Source organism: Coregonus clupeaformis, chromosome 19 (genome assembly GCF_020615455.1).
Source record: "Coregonus clupeaformis isolate EN_2021a chromosome 19, ASM2061545v1, whole genome shotgun sequence".
In the NCBI taxonomy this organism is placed as follows: Eukaryota; Metazoa; Chordata; class Actinopteri; order Salmoniformes; family Salmonidae; genus Coregonus; species Coregonus clupeaformis.
Window position 1 is genome coordinate 1,603,070 of NC_059210.1, and position 23,972 is coordinate 1,627,041.

The 23,972-nt window shown below is 43.0% G+C and overlaps 1 protein-coding gene across 3 annotated transcripts in view; it reads right to left on the reverse strand.

The window, feature by feature from the left end:
• LOC121554269 (actin filament-associated protein 1) overlaps window positions 1-23,972 on the reverse strand; it is a 142,876-nt gene that overhangs the window by 32,900 nt on the left and 86,004 nt on the right. For all 3 annotated transcript variants that reach the window (XM_041867739.2, XM_041867741.2, XM_041867740.2), the window contains exons 2-3: window positions 13,460-13,588; window positions 12,872-12,954 (exon numbers count right to left, since the gene is read on the reverse strand). In XM_041867739.2, the coding sequence (XP_041723673.2) occupies window positions 12,872-12,954; window positions 13,460-13,588 (212 nt within the window). The remainder of the gene's footprint in view (window positions 1-12,871; window positions 12,955-13,459; window positions 13,589-23,972) is intronic.

Below are 23,972 nucleotides of genomic sequence, written 5' to 3' on the forward strand. Positions count from 1 at the left end.
GACTCTGCCTATTGTACTGGGAGTGAACTGGCATGGTGAAACAGCAACACACACTCACCCCGAAAATACATCCACACTCATTCACTCCGAACACACATCCACACTCACATACCGAACACACACTCACTTACTTAGTTACACAGGAAGCTTGGTCCTTGCCAACTGCCTACAGTCAGTCCTCATTCAGTTAGTTTGAAAGAGCGGTCTCATTCACTGTGTCAAATACGTATTCAGCTTGATCTTAATGCTTTGTTTTATTCCGTTTTAGAGGCAGTGTGAGTTTTCACTTAGTTTCTTTATATAGTCAGTTAGATCACATCATCGATGGGAATAGAGAGAGACTTGGCCCTATTAAAACGGTCTTTGAAAACGTTTTTGGGAAAAAGGAGTGAAATTGGTTTTCCATCCGTGCTCCAGTTTTCAGGGATTTTTTTCTCCAAAAGCGTTTATATGCATAAAGGCCCATGGAGCTGGTGGCTCTTCACGCCATGGTCCCATCAAGTGTCACTGGTCGTCATGAGATTTCCTTACTGTAATCAAAAATGTGATTAATGCAGATTTACCGCTTGATGTGCCGTTTCCACAGAGTTGTGGGAGCTGTTTCCTCAAGGATTTGTTGTTGTGTGCTAACAGTAAATCATATTTAATTGCCTTTGTCTATGGCACAATACAATGGTGAGGTCACTGTATTCAACTGTGGTTAGACCAACCACCAAGTAGGGGAAGACCACTGAGAAACTAATGCCTCAGCATGTGATGACAGGACCAAGTTTGCCAATGTTTGCCATCAATACTACAGTATATTGAAACGAACACCACAAACAAATCACAAGCAACTAACTAAATGGGTGAAATTGATTAACTGGGAAGTGATTGATGCTGCTCCAGGCTCATACTGTGTACGAACATCAAGGCTTCATTTAGAACGGTGATATTGTTACATGCCAGCGCTAAATGTGTTTCTCTTTTAGGTTAGAAAACATTTGGATTGACTAAATAAAGAAGGATCGGGCTTATCCAACCCCAACACGGCAATGGCCATTGTGATAGACCGATGGCTTTCAGTGGTTGTAGTTAGCAATTCTTTTCAGTTATTTTCTTTTCAAACCCCACAAGGTTTTCAACAATGCACACACTTGCAAAACGAGCCCCCTTAAGAATATACTCAAGACCAACTCAGTACACGGTAGGGATAGGAGTGTGTGTGTGTGTGTGTGTGTGTGTGTGTGTGTGTGTGTGTGTGTGTGTGTGTGTGCGTATAGACTCCCATGTGTGGAAACGTTCTACAGTAGACTGACATGAAGGCAAGCACACAGAGAAAAAAATCAAGGAACTCACACAAACACAGCAGGAGAGTGATTCCACTGTGTGAGTATTATTGTGTGTGCATGTGTGTGTGTCTACACTAACTCGGACACAAAACCTTCGGCTGAGACGCATATTTATCTTAACGAGCGCTTGGGGAGGAAAGGGGGAGGAGGAGCGAGTTGTCTCAGTCAGGAGTTGAGAGGGGGAGGAGATGGAGAGAGAGAGAGAGAGAGAGAGAGAGAGAGAGAGAGAGAGAGAGAGAGAGAGAGAGAGAGAGAGAGAGAGAGAGAGAGAGAGAGAGAGAGAGAGAGAGAGAGGAAATGAAACACAAATGGAGCTTGTCTGCCTCAGAGACACCAACACAGCCAGGCGGAGTGCAGTGGAGAATGGAGTGTGTGTGTGTGTGTGTGTGTGTACAGTATGTGTGTGTAAGAGTAAGATACAGTCAGAGCATGTACACTATATACTCAAAAGTATGTGGACACCCCTTCAAATGAGTGGATTCGGCTATTTCAGCCACACCCGTGGCTGACAGGTTTATAAAATTGAGCACACAGTTATGCAATCTCCATAAACAAACATTGGCAATAGAATGGCCTTACTGAAGAGCTCAGTCACTTTCAACGTGGCACCGTCATAGGATGCCACCTTTCCAACAAGTCAGTTCGTCAAATTTCTGCCCTGCTAGAGCTGCCCCGGTCAACTGTAAGTGCTGTTATTGTGAAGTGAAACATCTAGGAGCAACAACAGCTCAGCCGCGAAGTGGAGTGATGAATCACGCTTCACCATCCGGCAGTCCGACGGACGAATCTGCCTGAATGCATAGTGCCAACTGTAAAGTTTGGTGGAGGAATAATGGTCTGGAGCTGTTTTTCATGGTTCGGGCTAGGCCCCTTAGTTCCAGTGAAGGGAAATCTTAACGCTACAGCATACAATGAAATTCTAGACGATTCTGTGCTTCCAACTTTGTGGCAACAGTTTGGGGAAGGCCCTTCCCTGTTTCAGAATGACAATGCCCATGTGCACAAAGCGAGGTCCATACTGAAATGGTTTGTCGAGATCGGTGTGGAAGAACATGACTGGCCTGCACAGAGCCCTGACCTCAACCCCATCGAACACCTTTGGGATGAATTGGAACGCCAACTTCGAGCCAGGCCTAATCGCCTCACTAATGCTATTGTGGCTGAATGGAAGCAAGAGCTGTGAGGGGAACGGCACCTCCTTACCTTCAGGCTCTGATCAGACCCTACACCCAAACGAGGGCACTACGTTCATCCACCTCTGGCCTGCTAGCCCCCCTACCTCTACGGAAGCACAGTTCCCGCTCAGCCCAGTCAAAGCTATTCGCTGCTCTGGCACCCCAATGGTGGAACAGGCTCCCCCACGACGCCAGGACAGCGGAGTCACTGACCATCTTCCGGAGACACTTGAAACCCTACCTCTTTAAGGAATACCTGGAATAGTATAACAGTAATGCTTCTACCCCCCACCCCCCCCCATAAAAAAAAAAGTGGTTGTCCCAAAAAAAAAAAAAAAAGTGGTAGTCCTAAGTTGAATGCACCAATTTCTAAGTCGCTCTGGATAAGAGCGTCTGCTAAATGACTTAAATGTAAATGCAAGTCCCAGCAGCAATGTTCCATCATCTAGTGGAAAGCCTTCCCAGAAGAGTGGAGGCTTTTATAGCAGCAAAGGGGGGACCAACTTGGAAAGAGATGTTCGACAGGCAGGTGTCCACATACTTTTGATCACGTACAAATATGTGTATATCGAGCGTGTGTATGCGAACAAGAAAGAGAAAGGAGTAAATGTGTGTGTGTGAGCGGCTCTCTATGAAAATGTGTGTAAGGGGTGGGCACTCGCCAACATCAACACAGATGGAACTCATTTGCTGAGTTTTACATGTACAGTCGTGGTCAAACATTTTGAGAATGACACAAGTATTGGTCTTCACAAAGTTCGCTGCTTCAGTGTTATGAGATATTTTTATCAGATGTTACTATGGTATACTGAAGTATAATTACAAGCATTCCATAAGTGTCAAAGGCTTTTATTGACAATTACATTAAGTTTATGCAAAGAGTCAATATTTGCAGTGTTGACCTTTCTTTTTCAAGACCTCTGCAATCCGCCCTGGCATGCTGTCAATTAACTTCTGGGCCACATCCTGACTGATGGCAGTCCATTCTTGCATAATCAATGCTTGGAGTTTGTCATAATTTGTGGGTTTTTGGTTGTCCACCCGCCTCTTGAGGATCGACCACAAATTCTCAATGGGATTAAGGTCTGGGGATTTTCCTGGCCATGGATCCAAAATGTCGATGTTTTGGTCCCCGAGCCACTTAGTTATCACTTTTGCCTTATGGCAAGGTGCTCCATCATATTGGAAAAGGCATTGGTCGTCACCAAACTGTTCTTGGATGGTTGGGAGAAGTTGCTCTCGGAGGATGTGTTGGTACCATTCTTTATTCATTGCTGTGTTTTTAGGCAAAATTGTGAGTGAGCCCACTACCTCGGCTCACTCACAATCGGAAAGGGGATTCATCAGAGAAAATGACTTTACCCCAGTCCTCAGTAGTCCAATCCCTGTACCTTTTGCAGAATATCAGTCTGTCCCTGATGTTTTTCCTGGAGAGAAGTGGCTTCTTTGCTGCCCTTCTTGACACCAGGCCATCCTCCAAAAGTCTTCACCTCACTGTGCGTGCAGATGCACTCACACCTGCCTGCTGCAATTCCTGAGCAAGCTCTGCACTGGTGGTGCCCACGATGCTGCAGCTGAATCAACTTTAGGAGACGGTCCTGGCGCTTGCTGGACTTTCTTGGGTGCCCTGATGCCTTCTTCACAACAATTGAACCTCTCTCCTTGAAGTTCTTGATGATCCGATAAATGGTTGATTTAGGTGCAATCTTACTAGCAGCAATATCCTTGCCTGTGAAGCCCTTTTTGTGCAAACCAATGATGATGGCACGTGTTTCCTTGCAGGTAACCATGGTTAACAGAGGAAGAACAATGATTTCAAGCACCACCCTCCTTTTAAAGCTTCCAGTCTGTTATTCTAACTCAATCAGCATGACAGAGTGATCTCCAGCCTTGTTCTCGTCAACACTCTCACCTGTGTTAACGAGAGAATCACTGACATGATGGCAGCTGGTCCTTTTGTGGCAGGGCTGAAATGCAGTGGAAATGTTTTTTTGGGGCAAAGAGGGACTTTGCAATTAATTGCAATTCATCTGATCACTCTTCATGACATTCTGGAGTATATGCAAATTGCCATCATCAAAACTGAGGCAGCAGACTTTGTGAAAATTAGTATTTGTGTCATTCTCAAAACGTTTGACCACGACTGTACATGCCTAACCTCCTGTGTGATGGCTATCGGTAAGGGTGAAGGTGTAGATTGAAACTCTGCTGTTGAAACGCCACAGGGAGTGTAGTTGAGAGGAAAAAGAGTGAGAGAGAGAGACAGAGAGAGCGAGAGAGACATATAGCGAGAGAGAGAGACAGAGAGAGACAGAGAGAGAGAGAGACAGAGAGAGAGATAGGATGGACTCAGCTTTTCCCATGAGGTTTCAGTCAGTCTGTGTCAATCTGAACGCCTGGTTGCAATTATGACTGCTTAATTACAGCCAGCTGTGTGTGTGTGTGTGTGTGTGTGTGTGTGTGTGTGTGTGTGTGTGTGTGTGTGTGTGTGTGTGTGTGTGTGAAACATGGAGTACAAGAGTAAAGAAACTCCCCCTTCATCCTCTTTGTCTGATACACAGATTTATGAGGTGAGGGTTGGGTAGTGTTGCACTGTATACCAAAACTGCTGTACTTTTCCACTACTAGAACATGAAAAACGGTTCGGTACTTGAATTTTTGTTACTTTCAGTACTTTGTCAAATGTGTCTCACTTCATATATGCATTGAGAGGATCGAGTCTGTCTAGTAATTTGACTGAATTTTCTCAAGGGGGCAGTAGCTAGCCAGGCTGCGCTTGCGCATGCAGCTGACACAGTGCGAGCCACTTTTGTGAAGCAAGCGAAAGGAGAGAGAAAATGCCGACAGCATGGCTTCTTCAAGCGAAAACATCATACCTTGTTGACAAAACCGGCTGCAGAAGCTAACTATTGGAATACTTTGATTACAGAGCAGATGATGACGAAACAACTAAGCAAAAGGTGTTACAAAGCAGTGCAGTGCAAGGGAGGTTTAGTTCCAAAACGACATAAAAAACTATTTTACACATGATATTTGCATTGTAGCGTTGTCATTCTACTAAATTATAATTATTTTTGAGTGACAATGACATGAACATATATTCAGCATGGCATTCATGTGAGCATTATAATATGATTACACAACCCAAAAGTAATGTGAAATTCACATCTTGCTAGCAGTAGCCAGTAGCCACTAGCCAGCCAGCAGCCCTGGGCGAAGCGTTGCACCCTGGGAAGTGAAATGCACTCTGCGAATAGTACTATGCTGTGTAAATTCCATTGAATTTCTATGGCCTATAGACTATTGCAATATAGAAGCTTCAGAAATGAGCTTCAAAGTGTGTTTTATGTCATTTTGGAACTAAACTATTCATTTAATACATTCAATTATTTAGCTGTAATTAATAATTAATTATAGGTCTAATGAATGTCATTTGAACCAATATTATGGCCATAGATGAGCAAATTAACACTGATATGTATCAAATTACATGTTAAAACAGTTTAGATGTAATTGATTTTGCATAAGAAAAATGTAAGGTATTCTTCTGTTATTTAATATGTTGTTTTATCTTTTGCAAGAAATTGAATATAGAATATAATTTGATTTGTTCTACCAGTTATCAACATTTTGTTCAATGTTTTAAAAAAAAGAAAGCCCAGTGGTTATTCTGTGTCTTTAGCTAATATGTTATAAAAAAATTTGCCCTAGTATTGTTTCAGCATCGAGTATCGTTTTGGTATTGAGTACCGTTTCAGTAGGTTTGGTATTAATATACTTAACCTGGTATCGAAGTCAAAAATCTGGCATCGTGACAACACTAGTTATGGGTAGTTTTAAAATGACTCAAGAAGCTCCTCCGCTTAGTGAGTAAGTGTGTGTGTGTGTGTGTGTGTGTGTGTGTGTGTGTGTGTGTGTGTGTGTGTGTGTGTGTGTGCGTGTATACCCTGAGTACTGCCAGTGACTGAAGGTCAAAGGAGGAGCTACATACAGTTGAAGTCGGAAGTTTACATACACCTTAGACAAATACAAACTCAGTTTTTCACAATTCCTTACATTTAATCCTAGTAAAAATTCCCTGTCTTAGGTCAGTTAGGATCACCACTTTATTTTAAGAATGTGAAATGTCAGAATAATAGTAGAGAGAATGATTTATTTCGGCTTTTATTTATTTCATCACATTCCCAGTGGGTCATAAGTTTACATACACTCAATTAGTATTTGGTAGCATTGCCTTTAAATTGTTTGACTTGGGTCAAACGTTTCGGGTAGCCTTCCACAAGCTTCCCACAATAAGTTGGGTGAATTGTGGCCCATTCCTCCTGACAGAGCTTGTGTAACTGAGTCAGGTTTGTAGGCCTCCTTGCTCGCAAACGCTTTTTCAGTTCTGCCCACAAATTTTCTATAGGATTGAGGTCAGGGCTTTGTGATGGCCACTCCAATACCTTGACTTTGTTGTCCTTAAGCCATTTCGCCACAACTTTGGAAGTATGCTTGGGGTCATTGTCCATTTGGAAGACCCATTTGCGACCAAGCTTTAACTTCCTGACTGATGTCTTGAGATGTTGCTTCAATATATCCACATCATTTTCCTTCCTCATGATGCCATCTATTTTGTGAAGTGCACCAGTCCCTCCTGCAGCAAAGCACCCCCACAGCATGATGCTGCCACCCCCAGGCTTCACGGTTGGGACAGTGTTCTTCGGCTTGCAAGCAACCCCCTTTTCCTCCAAACATAACGATGGTCATTATGGCCAAACAGTTCTATTTCTGTTTCATCAGACCAGAGCACATTTCTCCAAAAAGTAAGATCTTTGTCCCCATGTGCAGTTGCAAACCGTAGTCTGGCTTTTTTATGGCGGTTTTGGAGCAGTGGCTTTTTCCTTGTTGAGCGGCCTTTCAGGTTATATCGATATATGACTTGTTTTACTGTGGATATAGATACTTTTGTACCTGTTTCCTCCAGCATCTTCACAAGGTCCTTTGCTGTTGTTCTGGGATTGATTTGCACTTTTCGCATCAAAGTACGTTCATCTCTAGGAGACAGAACGCGTCTCCTTCCTGAGCGGTATGACAGCTGCGTGGTCCCATGGTGTTTATACTTGCGTACTATTGTTTGTACAGATGAACGTGGTACCTTCAGGTGTTTGGAAATTGCTCCCAAGGATGAACCAGACTTGTGGAGGTCTACAATATTTTTTCTGAGCTGATTTATTTAGATTTTCCCATGATGTCAAGCAAAGAGGCACTGAGTTTGAACGTAGGCCTTCAAATACATCCACAGGTACACCTCCAATTGACTAGAATTATGTTAATTAACCTATCAGAAGCTTCTAAAGCCATGCACAAAGTAGATGTCCTAACCGACTTGCCAAAACGATAGTTTGTTAACAAGAAATTTGTGGAGTGGTTGTAAAAATAGTTTTAATGACTCCAACCTAAGTGTATGTAAACTTCCGACTTCAACTGTATTTTATGCTTCCACTAAGAAAACTAAGAGACCTAAGTATCCAGATCCCTCTCTACACATGAAACAGTTTCCATCCTCACCCCTCAAGGGTCCTGTCAATCAACAAACATACTGTCAGCAGCCTCAAGGAACTCACTCTGTCTACAACCGACATTAACCCTTGACAATCCTTTCCTCAATACTTTTATTTCCTGACACCCTGACCATGTGACCTGATCAGGAAAACTCCTGTCCTGGAGTTAAGAGCCCTTAGCCTGGTTAAACCAGACTGAAACCTGTACTCACTTAGTGAAACAATGGTTTCACTGGTTTAACCAGGCTACAGGACCGTAACCTTGTTTACTATCTATCTATTCTCTCGAGGTAAAGACACTAAGCATCCTCTATTCTACAGACAGTCTGTGTGTTAACAGGAGTGCGATAGGGTCGTGAGACTGTGTTGACGAACAACCATTTTATTGATCCCTGCATTCCTGCCTGGCCCTGACTGAGGACAGGGTTAGACTGGAATCACACAAGACTGGGGCTACTGTGTGGGAATGAGCAAAAGAAGGGAACTCTTAATGGGGTTGAAATCATTCAAGGCCACAGGTTTCACAAGTGGTGAAGAAATCATCACATGAACACCTCCAATATGCTGTCTCTCTCTTGAACATACACACACAGTACTCCTTCATACATCTTCCCTAACACCCACACACACACACACACAAACATACACATTATCACACACACAAACACATACACAGGAACACACACACGAACACAGACATACACACACGAACACACACACCACATACAGGAAGGGAAGCCTGCTGGGTGGTTCAAAGTGAGGTTGATTTGGCCGGTTAGAATAAAATGCCCCAATCTTTGTCTATCTGATGAAACGATATCCTGTAACGGTCTCCTGATCCCTAATGATATAAGGGCCTGTGTCTTTGTGTGTCTGTGTGTGTCTGTGTGAGTGTGTGTGTACGTGTGTGTGGAGAAAGGGTCAATAAAAAGTCAGCTCCCCTGGCACAAATAACAATTCTTAGCGACAGAGGTCCTTGCCTCTATCAACAGTCTCTTTCTCTGCTAATCGCTAAGCTAACCTGAATAAATGCCACCCATGTGACCATCACAACTCTTCTGTACTGACTGAGTGGGTCTGTGTTAGCATGTTAGCATGTCAGATGACTTTGCTAAAGGATGTTATTATGCTTATTCTAGGAATTTCAGGACTGCTGACCCAACACAATGCTATGCACTGAGTGTACAAAACATTACATTTACATTTTAGTCATTTAGCAGACGCTCTTATCCAGAGCGACTTACAGGAGCAATTAGGGTTAAGTGCCTTGCTCAAGGGCACATCGACATATTTTTCACCTAGTCCTCTCGGGGATTAGAACCAGCGACCTTTCGGTTACTGGCACAAAGCTTTTACAAACTAAGCTACCTGCCGCCCCATTAGGAGCATCTGCTCTTTCCATGACATACTAGACTGACCAGGTAAATCCAGGTGAAAGCTACATTATGATCCCTTATTGATGTCACCCGTTAAATCCACTTCTGTCACACCCTGATCTGTTTCACCTGTCTTGTGTTTGTCTCCACCCCCCTCCAGGTGTCGCCCATTTCCCCCATTATCCCCTGTGCATTTATAACTGTGTTTTCTGTTTGTCTGTTGCCAGTTCGTCTTGTCTCGTCAAGCCTACCAGCGTGGTTTTTCCGTACTCCTGTTTCTCGCTAGCCCCTGTTTCTCAAGTTTTTCCGGTTTTGACCACTCTGCCAGCCCTGACCCAGAGCCTGCCTGCCGTTCTGTACCTTACTGACTCTGCCCTGGATTACCGAACTCTGCCTACCCTTGACCTGTCGTCTGCCTGCCCCCTGTTTTGTTAATAAACATCTGTGAATCGAACTGTCTGCATCTGGGTCTTATCCTGACTTCTGATAACTTTAATCAGTGTAGATGAAGGGGAGGAGACAGTTTAAAAAATGATTTTTAAGCCTTGGGACTATTGAGACATGGATTGTTTATGTGTGTCATTCAGAGGGTGAATGGGCAAGACAAAATATTGAAATGCCCTTGAACGGGGTATGGTAGTAGGTGCCAGGCGCACCGGCTTGAGTGTGTCAAGAATTGCAACGCTGCTGGGTTTTTCACGCTCAACAGTTTTCTGTGTGTATCAAGAATGGTCCACCACCCAAAGAACATCCAGCCAACTTCAGACAACTGTGGGAAGCATTGGAATCAACATGGGCCAGCATCCTTGTGGAACGCTTTCAACACCTTGTAGAGTCCATACCCCGACAAATTGAAAAGCGGTGGGCAACTCAATATTAGCAAGGTGTTCCTAATGTTTTGTACACTCAGTGCATCGCATTCATGCAATTACAGCCATTAGAATTCAGTGAATGGATAGGGAGCACAAACTCTTCCACCAGCCAGCCAAGCGAAGACACAAACTTTCTGTATGACAAAATGGAGTTATAGCACTAAACCAAGATGGCTGTGTACTGGTATCCATTCGACACAGCATCAATTAGGGTTGGGCGGTATACCGTAAATACCGTATACCGGGGTATTTGGAAATACCCACGGGATGGTTTTTAAATACCGTCAATAACGTTGAAACTATTTATTTGAAGTTTCTTCACACATTTGAATATTTGTAGCTACTGTTTAAGTAAATCCCTGCAGTCAACTTGTGCAATACATTAGGAGATAAAGCAGATCGCGTTCTTCATTTCACCTGTCACATTCTTTTCCATTATGAAGCGTACCGTAGTTCCCCAGAACAGTTGAGCCAATCACGTGTTTGTTTGTAAAGAACATAACAGCAGAAAGCGGGAGGTGCTGAGTCCATAGGGTTCTCTATAGGTGAACCTCTGTTGTGCAGCGTACACAAAGTGATGAAGTTACACTTGTATGCAATTCACTACTAAATGTTTGCTAGGTAGATATCTTATAACTGTCTAAGATCTCCTATACTCTCCAGCTGTGTATTTGGTTGAACTTTCTATGTAGTGGGCTAAGTAAGTGGATGAATTAATAAGGAGACGGGGCACCATAGTGTTAGCTTTCTGCCGTGTTTGAGAAGGAAAATAGTTATGTACAGCTGCCACTGATATCTTGATATTTTGCCTGTGCTTCCTAGCGTTGTTTTCAACCTCTACGTTCTCCTCTAGCATTTTGGTAATAGACGTCCAATCGGCTTTTTAGCATTGTTAACGTCCCCTTGTGTGCTACGCTGGCAAGAGTGTGTGGGAGTGCTGGGCCGTGGCCGGTCACAGACAGAGTGTGGCTCATGCATCACGCACGCCTACTCTCTCTGCCCTGGGTGCGTGTCTCTGTCTCTGTCTCTCTCGCTCTCTCTCTTTCCCTCCCTCTCTCTCCCTCTCCCTCCCTCTCTCTCCCTAACATACACTATAGGGTTTATTACTTACAGGAATGGAGGAGACAGAGTTACCAAGGGAGAGACAGAGGGAGAGAACATTGGAGGGGGAGATTCACTGTATGTGAACTGAAACCAAAGATGGTTGAAAAAACTCACAGCTACTTGGACTGTTTTCCAGAGGTCAGCATTGCAATGTAATGAATGGTAATCTCAAAGGGAGAGGGAGAGAGAAAGAGACTGCATGACCCCGTAACCCCTCCCTAACCCCCTCTCCTCCTCCTCCTCCTCCTCCTCCTCATCTTCCTCTTACTCCCCCTCCACCCCTTCCTCCCCCAAAGTGTTCCGGGAAGTGCAGCCTGGAGTTCCAGAGTCCAGACACACACTGGGGTCAGGAGAGGACAGAGGTAGGATGGTTCTAATTACAAACTGCACTGTAAGGGGGAATGTGTGTGTGTGTGTGTGTGTGTGTGTGTGTGTGTGTGTGTGTGTGTGTGTGTGTGTGTGTGTGTGTGTGTGTGTGTGTGTGTGTGTGTGTGTGTGTGTGTGTGTACTTGTTTTCCTACCTTATCGGGACCCCAATGTCCTAACAATTCACCCGAATGTCCTGACAAGGTAAAACAATAACCTTTTTGAAAAGTCAGGACTTTTTTCATGTCCTGAATTTGTTAAAATGCTAATTTAAGCTTAAGGGTTAGGTTTAGGGTTTAGGGTTTGGGGGTTAAGGTTAAGGTTAAGGTTTGGGTTAAGGTTAAGGTTAAGGTTTAGGGTTTAGGGAAAATAGGATTTTTAATGGTCAAACATTTGTACTCCCCAAAAAGTCCTGAAATATCAAGAAAGTAAAGCGGTGTGTGTGTGTGTGTGTGTGTCACACACTCCTTACCACAGCGCTGAAGAACAAGGTGTTGTGGGTTATTGTCATGGTGAAGGGGGTTTATGGGATAGCACGGCACACCTGGATATGATCAGACGCATCCGCTCGGAGACAAATTACACACACACACACACTTTCTGTTCCCACAACACACACACACATCCACACACATTAAACCCTGCTTATGTGTTATTGATGATTGTCAGGGGTTGGGAGGTGGTGAGAAAGCAGAAACATATTGATCTCAGAACTACCCTTCCTACTGATTTATAAGAGACTGTAAAAACGCCCTGAAACAGTTCACATGGTTACAACATCCTCCAATATGATTGGACGTGACATTCATGGGACAGAGTACTCCATGCGATCTGACTTGAGCTCATGCAACATGTCTCAATGTGTCAAGTTACTTGTGGTTGAAGAATGTGGAAGGAATTTCCTCTTGAGTGACAATAAACATCATCAAGCGATCAATCAAGTTTATAGGCAGTGTTGCGACCTGATCCAGTACAAATCACTACCATGCCCAGTCAGTTCACTACCATGCCCAGTCAGTTGACTGTCAGTCAGAGCGGGGTAAAGTGATGTAAAGGTGGTGATGTCAGAGGTTAGGGGTCAGAGGTGATGTGAGGTTGTCTTACCAGCCAGGGGTGTGGGATCTCTGGGAGGGGCATCTGAGGGGGGGCCGGGAGGCTGCTGTGGATCTCTGACTTGAACGAGGGCTCTGAGAGAGAAAGAGAGAGATAAAGAGAGAGATTTTAGAGACAGTGGAAAACTGCAATGTAAACACAAGAAGGGATAATAAATGGAATTTGGTTTCATCCATGTTATGTTTCTAAACAATACGATGGAACAGAATTACATATAATAGGGATTGAGGTGAACTGAATGGACTAAAGTTGTGTAATAGTTGTTGTGCGGTGGTTGGGAGTCTGACCTTAACTGAACTGAGGTTGAAATGGACAAAGGGTGTGTGAAGGTTGTGGTTCTGACCTTTAGCGTTGGGTACCCTATGCAGAATGTTGGAAATGAGTGGACTGAGGTTTTGTGTAAAGGTTATGTGATGGTTCTAGGTCTGACCATGAGGTTGTGTAAAGGTTGTGTTAAGGTTCTGACCTTTAGCGTTGAGGACCCTGTGAAGCATGTCGGAGATGAGTGGAGTGGGGTTGTGTAAAGGTTATGTGATGGTTGTGTGTAAGATTATGTTGTAAAATAGTTGCAGTTCTGACCATTAGCGTTGAGGACCCTGTGGAGGATGTTGGAGATGAGCATCTTCTTCTCCCTGACCCCAGCGCTCAGATACTCCCTGTCCAGCAGGTCCAGGAACAGACGCAGCTCACACACCAACTCCTCCATGGCTGCAAAAAGACACAGAACACAAACAATAGAATGTTAGACAGCACACACTCACAAACACACGGGATATTACACATCATACTCATGGCCAGCATAGGCGTAATGTAATAATGTGGTTATGACCAAGTTGATGTCAACACACTCTGTAGGCAATACCGTTTCAACAGCATTCAAAGACTCTTGGGAAACAAACACAACCTGACTGACGTAGTCAAAGGTGTATGTAGACAAAACCAACCACGGCAACAACAAAGTATCATACAATACACAATAACTATACAGTCTTATAGAACCAACTAGGCAGATGGAAAGAAAAACGAGTTTCCACAGAGTTGTCCAACCGAGGCTGGCACTGGCATAAGATTTGAGGAATCTTCCCTGCCATCAAAGTTGATTTACAGCTCTGGGAACATATACATTCACTAACCTTTTATATAGACAAACAATAGGTACATCCCATATAAATGCATAGCTGGATGTTTAGGTGTGTGTGTGTGTGTGTGTCTCACTGGGCGTGAGAAAAGGGTATGGATCGCTTCAAGTTGAGTTTATGGGGGTGATATGCGTGTTATGCTCTGCACATCAATACAGAACTGCTCTGTAGATAAAGAACACACACCTCTATCTTTAATGGTTCAGCCCTTCAGTTCCAGTAGAGCGTGTCATAAACATGTGTTATTACTGATTACATCATATGAACTCTAAATAGTGGAGGTCCATTGACAGGACCCTAGAAGTTATGGTTGGTTAGCTAAGCATATAATCATAGGTCCTATCTGTGGTTTGTTCTGTAGAGAATTCACCAGGTCTCCCACTATGACAGAAAACACACACTCACGATGAAACTGTCTATCTATATCGTCTAACCCCTGCAAAGGCATAATTCCTCACAGACCATGCTTGTGTGTTTTGGATGATTCCATTAAATCAGTTCAGTTGAACTCTGTGAGGAGCAATAAAGATTCTAGGGTGGTATATTTTGATACACCTATTGAGTAATGCATTATGTCATAGTAAATGGTCATGCAATTATCTGCATCCCCTCCACATGTGAAATCTGACAGCTAATGAAACGGTTTGGAATGTTCTACACACAGCAGTACAGAGTGATTTGGGCAGTCTCAATTGACGTACAGTACATATTGTTTTTGCCAGACACCTGTAATGATATAATATCTATTACATCTAAGCACTAAGTGATTGGGCATAGTCTCAATTCACATAGTACAGAGTGATTTGGGCATAGTCTCAATTGACGTACAGTACGTATTGTTTTTGCCGGACACCTGTAATGATATAATATCTAGTAGGCCCTGTAAAAGCCTGAAGGACCCCCTTGACAGCTCTATTAATGATAGTGATGTACAGTTTGGGGATGGTGGCCTAAACTTTTGATCAGTGCGTCTGGCATTGAGATGGTGCATACCGTTGTCTGCAAGATACATTTACGAGGTTAGAATACACATCCATATTTTACTCTCACAGCTATGGAGAAGACTGGGAGTCTATAGCTATACAAACCGCAGCTTGCACACATTCCTGTTGTAATCTTATTATCCTTTGAGAGAGAGGGGGGAGAGGGATAGAGAGACAGATACCCATTTCAGACAGAAGATGTGGTATATTACCTGTAAAGAATATAAGGCAATGTTTATATGACCCTCTTTCAAACAAACCTTTATTTAGCACTTTCTTGCTGGTACAGTGTAAAAATAAATTTAGTTGTTTCAACTAATTATTATTAAGTAACTGGTTCCACAGCCGTGCTACCTTAACCTCTACGGGATCGGTATCCCGGATACGGGACGGTTGAGCTAACGTGCGCTAATGTGATTAGCATGACTGTTGTAAGTAACAGCAAACTTTCCAGGACATAGACATGTCTTATATGGGCAGAAAGCTTACATTCTTGTTAATCTAACTGCACTGTCCAATTTACAGTAGCTATTACACTGAAAGAATACCATGCTATTGTTTGAGGAGAGTGCACAACAACAAATAACGTATCACAGCAACTGGTTTGATACATTCACCTCTGAATGTACTTACATTCAGTAATCTTGCTCTGATTTCTCATATGTTCATTCAACTATACATTATTATTTGGGAAACTTAACTAAAAAGTGCTGTGCAACAGGTTACCAGTGGTGGAAAAAGTACCCAATTGTCATACTTGAGTAAAAGTAAAGATACCTTAATAGAAAATGACTCAAGTAAAGGTGAAAGTCACCCAGTAAGTATTTGGATTAAAATATAGTTAAGATAAGTAAATGTAATTTCTATATACTTAAGTATCAAAAGTAAAAGTATATATCATTTCACATTCCTTATATTAAGCAAACCAGATTGCACGATTTTATTTTTAATTTACGGATAGCCAGGGGCACACTCCACACATAATTTACAAACAAAGCATTTGTGTTTAGTGAGTCCGCCAGATCAGAGGCAGTAGGAATGACCAGGGATGTTCTCTTGATAAGTGTGTGAATTTGACAATTTTCCTGTCCTGCAAGCTTTCGAAATGTAAAAAGTACTTTTGGGTGTCAGAGAACATTTATGGAGTAAAAAGTACATTATTTTCTTAAGAAATGTAGTGGAGTAAAAGTAAAAGTTGTCAAAAATATAAATAGTAAAGTACAGAAACCCAAAAAAACTACTTAAGCAGTACTTTAAAGTATTTTTGCTTAAGTACTTTATACCAATGCTGGTTACACACACACAGACACTTCCATATTTTTACACACGTTGACATACAGTACATGATTATATTGTGCATGTTTATTTATACAGTAATTATTATTCAACATATCCTCACTTGAGATTTGAACTCAAAACCTCTTGGTTCATGGCAAAACTCTTGGTTCAATTATCAGTTAATCTGACTATTCTCTCATCATTGATTTGATTTACTTATTTCAGCAATTTTAGGTATTTCTGTATAGTTGTCTAATGTTGGTGGAGCTTATTAGTCTGTTTTAATGTTACTCCTTAATCACTATAATAAATACAATAGCTTTTCTTGAGTGTACTTTTAACAGAGCTGAGATTTACTTTAAAGTGCAAAGTATAGCAATACAGGTGAAATCAGTCATTGACACAGACATGGTGGCGTAGCAGTTAGATTGGGTGGGAGCAGGGGGCTGTATTTTGGTTACAGGTTCTGTGAAAATGCAGGAATCATGACTAGGTCTTTAAGTGGGTTTTATTAGTTTTTTACCACCTACCCCTTTCAAAAAGAAGCAGGCATGGTCAATTTGTGAGATTTCGGTCTGTGTATGAAAGGGATGAGAGAGAGAGAGAGAGAGAGAGAGACAGAGACAGAGACAGAGACAGAGACAGAGACAGAGACAGAGACAGAGACAGAGAGACAGAGACAGAGACAGAGACAGAGACAGAGAGACAGAGAGAGAGAGAGAGAGAGAGAGAGAGAGAGAGAGAGAGAGAGAGAGAGAGAGAGACAGAGGGCTTGGGGTTTAGGCTGGGTTTCTGTATAAGCACTTTGTGACAACTGCTGATGTAAAAATAGCTTTTTTTAAATTAAATTCTAGAGAGAGATAGGGCATAGCCTAGGACTAAACAAGCACCTTAGTATCAAGCTGAAAGAGACGTTGGTAACGTTCTGTCCCTGATTTCTGATCAGTTTTCCACACCCCAGACCATATCATAAAGGCAGTCCTGGACCAGTTTTGTAAATGGCATAAACTAACTGCATGACAGCATACATGGTCTTTTGCCTGCTTTCTTACTGTACACGTGTTTCAGCCAACAGACCTAAGAGTTTGATGACCAATTTCACAGTGTATTGTGTTGTGAACTCTTTTGGCTAGAGAGGAATAACAAGTTAAAGCCTACCTCCAACAGGGGTGGTCAAAACGGGTGGTGGAGGAGCAACAATACGCAATAAAACCTCAGATCGCTAAAGAAAGTGGGAATTAGACCTAGGTGACATGGAGCGAAGAGGACAACCCTCAAACAACACTCAGGGCTATGAACTAAAACACCAAACCATGCAAACAAACCCCTCTCTCTCTCCAACACTCACTGCTGTACACTAACAAAACTCCCCATGTCAACAGTCTTATATAACAAAATATATAGCTGCTGGCCGGGCCTTCAAAAACACTAACCCCCCACTTGAGTCAAGATGTGGACACACCTAGAAACTACAGGAGACGGTTGGAGGAATGTCTAAGCTGGGGGGTAGTCCGTTATCATTCCCGGACCAAGCAAGAGAGGTGAAGGGTTTTCGGGAAGATAAAGGGGGCCAGAGGGGGTACATGTTTGGGTCTACTAGCTCCAAAGGTGAACTTGAGACCTTCTGCATAAATACATAAAATTCATTTTTTGTTGTTGTCGTCGCAGAATGGTGTTCTGATTTATAATGGGCTGACAGTATATAACGCCCACCATACTTTCTTTAGTGTGTGTGTGTGTGTGCATGCGTGTGTCTTGATGTCTGACGGGTCCTTAAACACTACTCTGCCTTCTCCTGTCACTCCGATGATAGAGGCCCTAGGTGGTGTGTGTGTGTGTGTGTGTGTGTGTGTGTGTGTGTGTGTGTGTGTGTGTGTGTGTGTGTGTGTGTGTGTGTGTGTGTGTGTGTGTGTGGAGCTGTCACGTCCCCAGACTAAACACACCAGACGAGGCGGATATGCTACAGACACCATTTGTAAATGAGAGAGAGACAGACAGACAGACAGACAGACAGAGAAACAGACAGACAAATACACACACCTACAAACTCAGGACAAGAAAATAAACCAGATGTTTTCCCCTCTCACCTTAAAGAGCCTGCATTTCCCATAACAAAATGTGTTACTACTCTATTAGGACACACTCAAAACGTCATACAGGAACTAAATATAGCAATGCATAACTACACTGAGTGTACAAAACATTAAGAACACCTGCTCTTTCCATGACATAGACTGACCAGGTGAATCCAGGTGAATGCTATGATCCCTTATTGATGTCACTTGTTAAATCCACTTCAATCAGTGTAGATGAAGGGGAGGAGACAGGTTAAAGAAGGATTTTTAAGCCTTGAGACAATTGAGACATGGTGTATGTGTGCCATTCAGAGGGTGAATGGGCAAGAAAATATTTAAGTGTGTTTGAAAGGGGTATGGTAGTACAGTGAGGGAAAAAAGTATTTGATCCCCTACTGATTTTGTATGTTTGCCCACTGACAAAGAAATTATCAGTCTATAATTTTAATGGTATATTTATTTGAACAGTGAGAGACAGAATAACAACAACAAAATCCAGAAATACGCATGTCAAAAATGTTATAAATTGATTTGCATTTTAATGAGGGAAATAAGTATTTGACCCCCTCTCAATCAGAAAGATTTCTGTCTCCCAGGTGTCTTTTATACAGGTAACGAGCTGAGATTAGGAGCACACTTAAAGGGAGTGCTCCTAATCTCAGCTTGTTACCTGTATAAAAGACACCTATCCACAGAAGCAATCAATCAATCAGATTCCAAACTCTCCACCATGGCCAAGACCAAAGAGCTCTCCAAGGATGTCAGGGACAAGATTGTAGACCTACACAAGGCTGGAATGGGCTACAAGACCATCGCCAAGCAGCTTGGTGAGAAGGTGACAACAGTTGGTGCGATTATTCGCAAATGGAAGAAACACAAAAGACCTGTCAATCTCCCTCGGTATGGGGCTCCATGCAAGATCTCACCTCGTGGAGTTGCAATGATCATGAGAACGGTGAGGAATCAGCCCAGAACTACACGGGATGATCTTGTCAATGATCTCAAGGCAGCTGGGACCATAGTCACCAAGAAAACAATTGGTAACACACTACGCCGTGAAGGACTGAAATCCTGCAGCGCCCGCAAGGTCCCCCTGCTCAAGAAAGCACATATACAGGCCCGTCTGAAGTTTGCCAATGAACATCTGAATGATACAGAGGAGAACTGGTTGAAAGTGTTGTTGTCAAATGAGACCAAAATCGAGCTCTTTGGCATCAACTCAACTCGCCGTGTTTGGAGGAGGAGGAATGCTGCCTATGACCCCAAGAACACCATCCCCACCATCAAACATGGAGGTGGAAACATTATGCTTTGGGGGTGTTTTTCTGCTAAGGGGACAGGACAACTTCACCGCATCAAAAGAGACGATGGACCATGTACCGTCAAATCTTGGGTGAGAACCTCCTTCCCTCAGCCAGGGCATTGAAAATGGGTCGTGGATGGGTATTCCAGCATGACAATGACCCAAAACACACGGCCAAGGCAATAAAGGAGTGGCTCAAGAAGAAGCACATTAAGGTCCTGGAGTGGCCTAGCCAGTCTCCAGACCTTAATCCCATAGAAAATCTGTGGAGGGAGCTGAAGGTTTGAGTTGCCAAACGTCAGCCTCGAAACCTTAATGACTTGGATAAGATCTGCAAAGAGGAGTGGGACAAAATCCCTCCTGAGATGTGTGCAAACCTGGTGGCCAACTACAAGAAACGTCTGACCTCTGTGATTGCCAACAAGGGTTTTGCCACCAAGTACTAAGTCATGTATTGCAGAGGGGTCAAATACTTATTCCCCTCATTAAAATGCAAATCAATTTATAACATTTTTGACATACATTTTTCTGGATTTTTTGTTGTTATTCTGTCTCTCACTGTTCAAATAAACCTACCATTAAAATTATAGAATGATCATGTCTTTGTCAGTGGGCAAACTTACAAAATCAGCAGGGGATCAAATACTTTTTTCCCTCACTGTAGGTGCCAGGCGCACTAGTTTGTGTCAAGAATTGCAACGCTGCTGTGTTTTTCATGCTCAACAGTTTCCCGCATGAATCAAGAATGGTCTACCCCCCAAAGGACCTCCAGTCAACTTGACACAACAGTGGGAAACATTGGAGTCAACATTGGCAAGCATCCCTGTGGAACAATTTCGACACCTTGTAGAGTCCATGCCCTGACAAATTGAGGCTGTTCTGAGGGCAAAAGGGGGGGATGCAACTCAATATTATGAAGGTGTTCTTAATGTTTTGTACACTCATTGTTGGGCAACCTACAAGCATGGGCGGTGTGTTCAATAGGGCGATATGGGCGACGCACTGCCAAACGGGAAAAGGAAGGGATTTTTTTTCTAATCAATTATATCATGGCAACAGTAGTTCAGTGTTCACGTCTGATCTGCCAGCCACTAAATGTCCAATCAGGCTAAAGTCGTGCTTCAAATGTCCCCGCCCGTTTTAGGGCGATTTCAGTCAGGTTGAAAATCGCCCAGAAGTCTCTCATAGCCTCTAATGTAAAATATTTTTTTTTCAAATTTCTGAGCTTTCAATACATTCTCTATGGGTGTCTGAGGGCTTGCACTTACGCGCTTTCGTCATACGTAACGTAACGTAACCATGAACGGCAGACAGCAACGCTTGGACAGCGACTGGTGTAACCGACATGCACCATCTTTCAGAAAAGATTAAGAAAAATGAGCTGTCAAAGACCCACATTGATAGCTGTTTGAGATTGTCTGCTTTGGTGAGAGTGAATATTGCCACTCAACTGGATGAGGGATACAGGCTAGCTGTCCGCCGCCACAACGATGAGGTTAGCAACAGCAGAGTCGTGAACACTGTCTACGAGAATCGAGACGACCTCATAGAATGTTTTGAAGCCATCCGGACGGGTTCATTGGGTTCATTTGACCAGCCCACCGTACCAGAAGCTACAGAATAAGGACATCGATGCTGTCTTTATCAAACGTGCCCTCGACAGCTTCGCAAGCAGTGTGCAGGCCATAAGGTAAGATAAAGATTAAACAATATCATTCGATCTTTCTCAAAGCAGAGCTTTATTTGAAAATGTATGCATGAAAGGAGACTGCATTTGTGTTTGAAATTACATTATTGTCATTATATATGGCCAGTGGTGTAATCTATCTTATTTTATATACTATGTGTACTGTACAGTGGTGCTCATAAGTGTATGAACACATTCTAAAGCTGACTAAAAAGAGGAATAAAAAAATAAAAAAAATCATCTTTTGGAAATTGATCTTAATGACTTAATTAAAAAAGTTGGAAAATCCAACCTTTAAAAAAAAGGACACCAATTTTCTTTTCTTTTTTATTCCTCTTTTTAGTCAACTTTAGCATGGGATCATAAGCTTATGAGCACCACTGTATACTGTGCTGAACATCCAGGCTATGTGAGACACAAAGGCTAACTTAAACACTAAAGACTTTATGCATCCCTGCCCATTTTAAGTGGAACTGAAGTATTTGTACTATACATGGATACATTGCATATACCTGTGCATCACATAGACAACAATACTGTACAAAGCCAACAAACACATTGGTCTGTTTGCCTTCAGGGACTCCTCTCAACAGCAGCTGCAAGAAGCAACAGGAGCCAAAAGACCCATAACAGCTTTGAGAGAAGAGGAGAAGCAGAGGCTGTCTGAAGAGGTCTGCAACACCATCCTGGATCACACCAAAGAAAGGTTCTCTTTCTCTGGCCACCTTGTGAGTGCTACCTTACTGCAAGCAGACATGTTTGAAAGGTACTGCCATTCAAAAAAATAAAAAATCTGTTCATGTTCATTTTTACAAATCTATACAATTGGCCAGAATATGGTTGTTCATATTTACAAATCTATACAATTGGCCAGAATATGGTTGTTCATTTTTACAAAGCCATACATATTGTTTATGCAGTGTTGAGGAATGTGAAAGAACACCCTTGATTATTTTTACTGTGATAACTTATTTTGCTTTTGTAAGCCAACACTTTTGAGATCAGTCAATAAATGCTTCTGGTATTGACTTATATGCTGCCCCTGTCTTCATGTTGTTGCTGGACATATCTTTTTAAAAATGTGTGTAGGTCACCTAAATCATCAGAAAAATTGCCCCTCCTGAGAATTTTTTCAGGAGCCGCCACTGCCTACAAGTGATGGGCAACCTACAAGTGATGGGCAACCTACAAGTGATGGGTAACCTACAAGTGATGGGCAACCTACAAGCACAATCCAAACTCACCCTTACAATACAGGAAAACCAGTGGGTGTACTTACACAAATTAGAGAGCGCATCATCATTATCCATCCTATGTAAATTGAGCTATCATATGACGCCCACATGTGTACTACAACTACTCGTCTAGACCATATATCATGTAGGCTAGATCATAAAGCCTATGTAATCTGACATCATGTCTGTTTGAGAAACTCGAGCCAAGCTTCTGAGGGAGCTCTGGTGTTCTTAGATCACTTCAAAGTACCAAGCAGTAGCCTGCTCCACTTTGATGTCTGATGATAGATCCCGCCCAGACTCCTTGTGTTGACTGAGCCAATGGGCATGAGATACTCCAGACCTGGACCAATGACAGTTTGGTTAGTGTATGCACTGCGGACATGAACCACCAAACATAGTTTGTGTGCAGTGCAGGTATGCTTGAGTTCACTATTCCATAGAATGTCAAAGTCAATCAGCTAATGCAATATATATATATTGAGTGTCATTGTGGGATGTAGGGAACAACCACATAATCTGTTGCGTTGTGGGCAGAATGTTGCACTTGGACGGTTGTGACGTTAATTGGGGTGGTTTATGGTCTGGCATCGCCATGGTTACCCTCCTCGCTTCAGTCGCCACCACACAACAGGGCATCGCTCAATGCTGGTTGCACACAGCTCCTTATATCAAACCCCAACACACACACAAACACACACGTGCACACAATGGAACACACACTACAGCTGGCTTTTCCAGCTGACCCTCCTACTGTGTCGTCGTCCCCCCCCCCCCCTTCCCTCGTCTGTTTGGATTGGAACTTTTCTCCCTTACCTCCCTCCCTCCCTTCCCTCCCTCCCTCCGTCGGGGTGAACTGAGTGCCTTACTCCAGGGGCTGAGTCAGCACATTTCCTCCAGTCGGGCCTACGCCCACACTCAGAGAGGAAGCCCAGAGTGGGGGAAACACACCACCTCCCCTGGGCCCCTGGAACTCTCTCTCTGGAGCCCCTGTTTGACCCAGAAAAGCTAACCTGGGACTATTTTCATAGATTGCAACATTACACAGCAATCAGATAGAAATGTGATGTGTGGAACATACATGATTCTCTGTCATTTAGAGTAGGGAATCGTGCCAGCTCTATGCATCATATTTCTATCTTAATAATCCCCTAAACTCTGTAAAGACAAGACTCGGTCTGCAGGCCATGATCACCACAATCAAAAGGGTGAACATCATATAAAATCACAGTCATAGAAACGCAATGAACCTTTAATAAACATTCAATAAAACACTCATGCTTCTGGGTCCTTTCCCCTGAGAACCCAACACATGTACGGTAAGATGATGAGATCAATGGCTGCATTAGCTTATGATGAGAGACAAGCATTCCCTATCCTGGTCTGTAATTA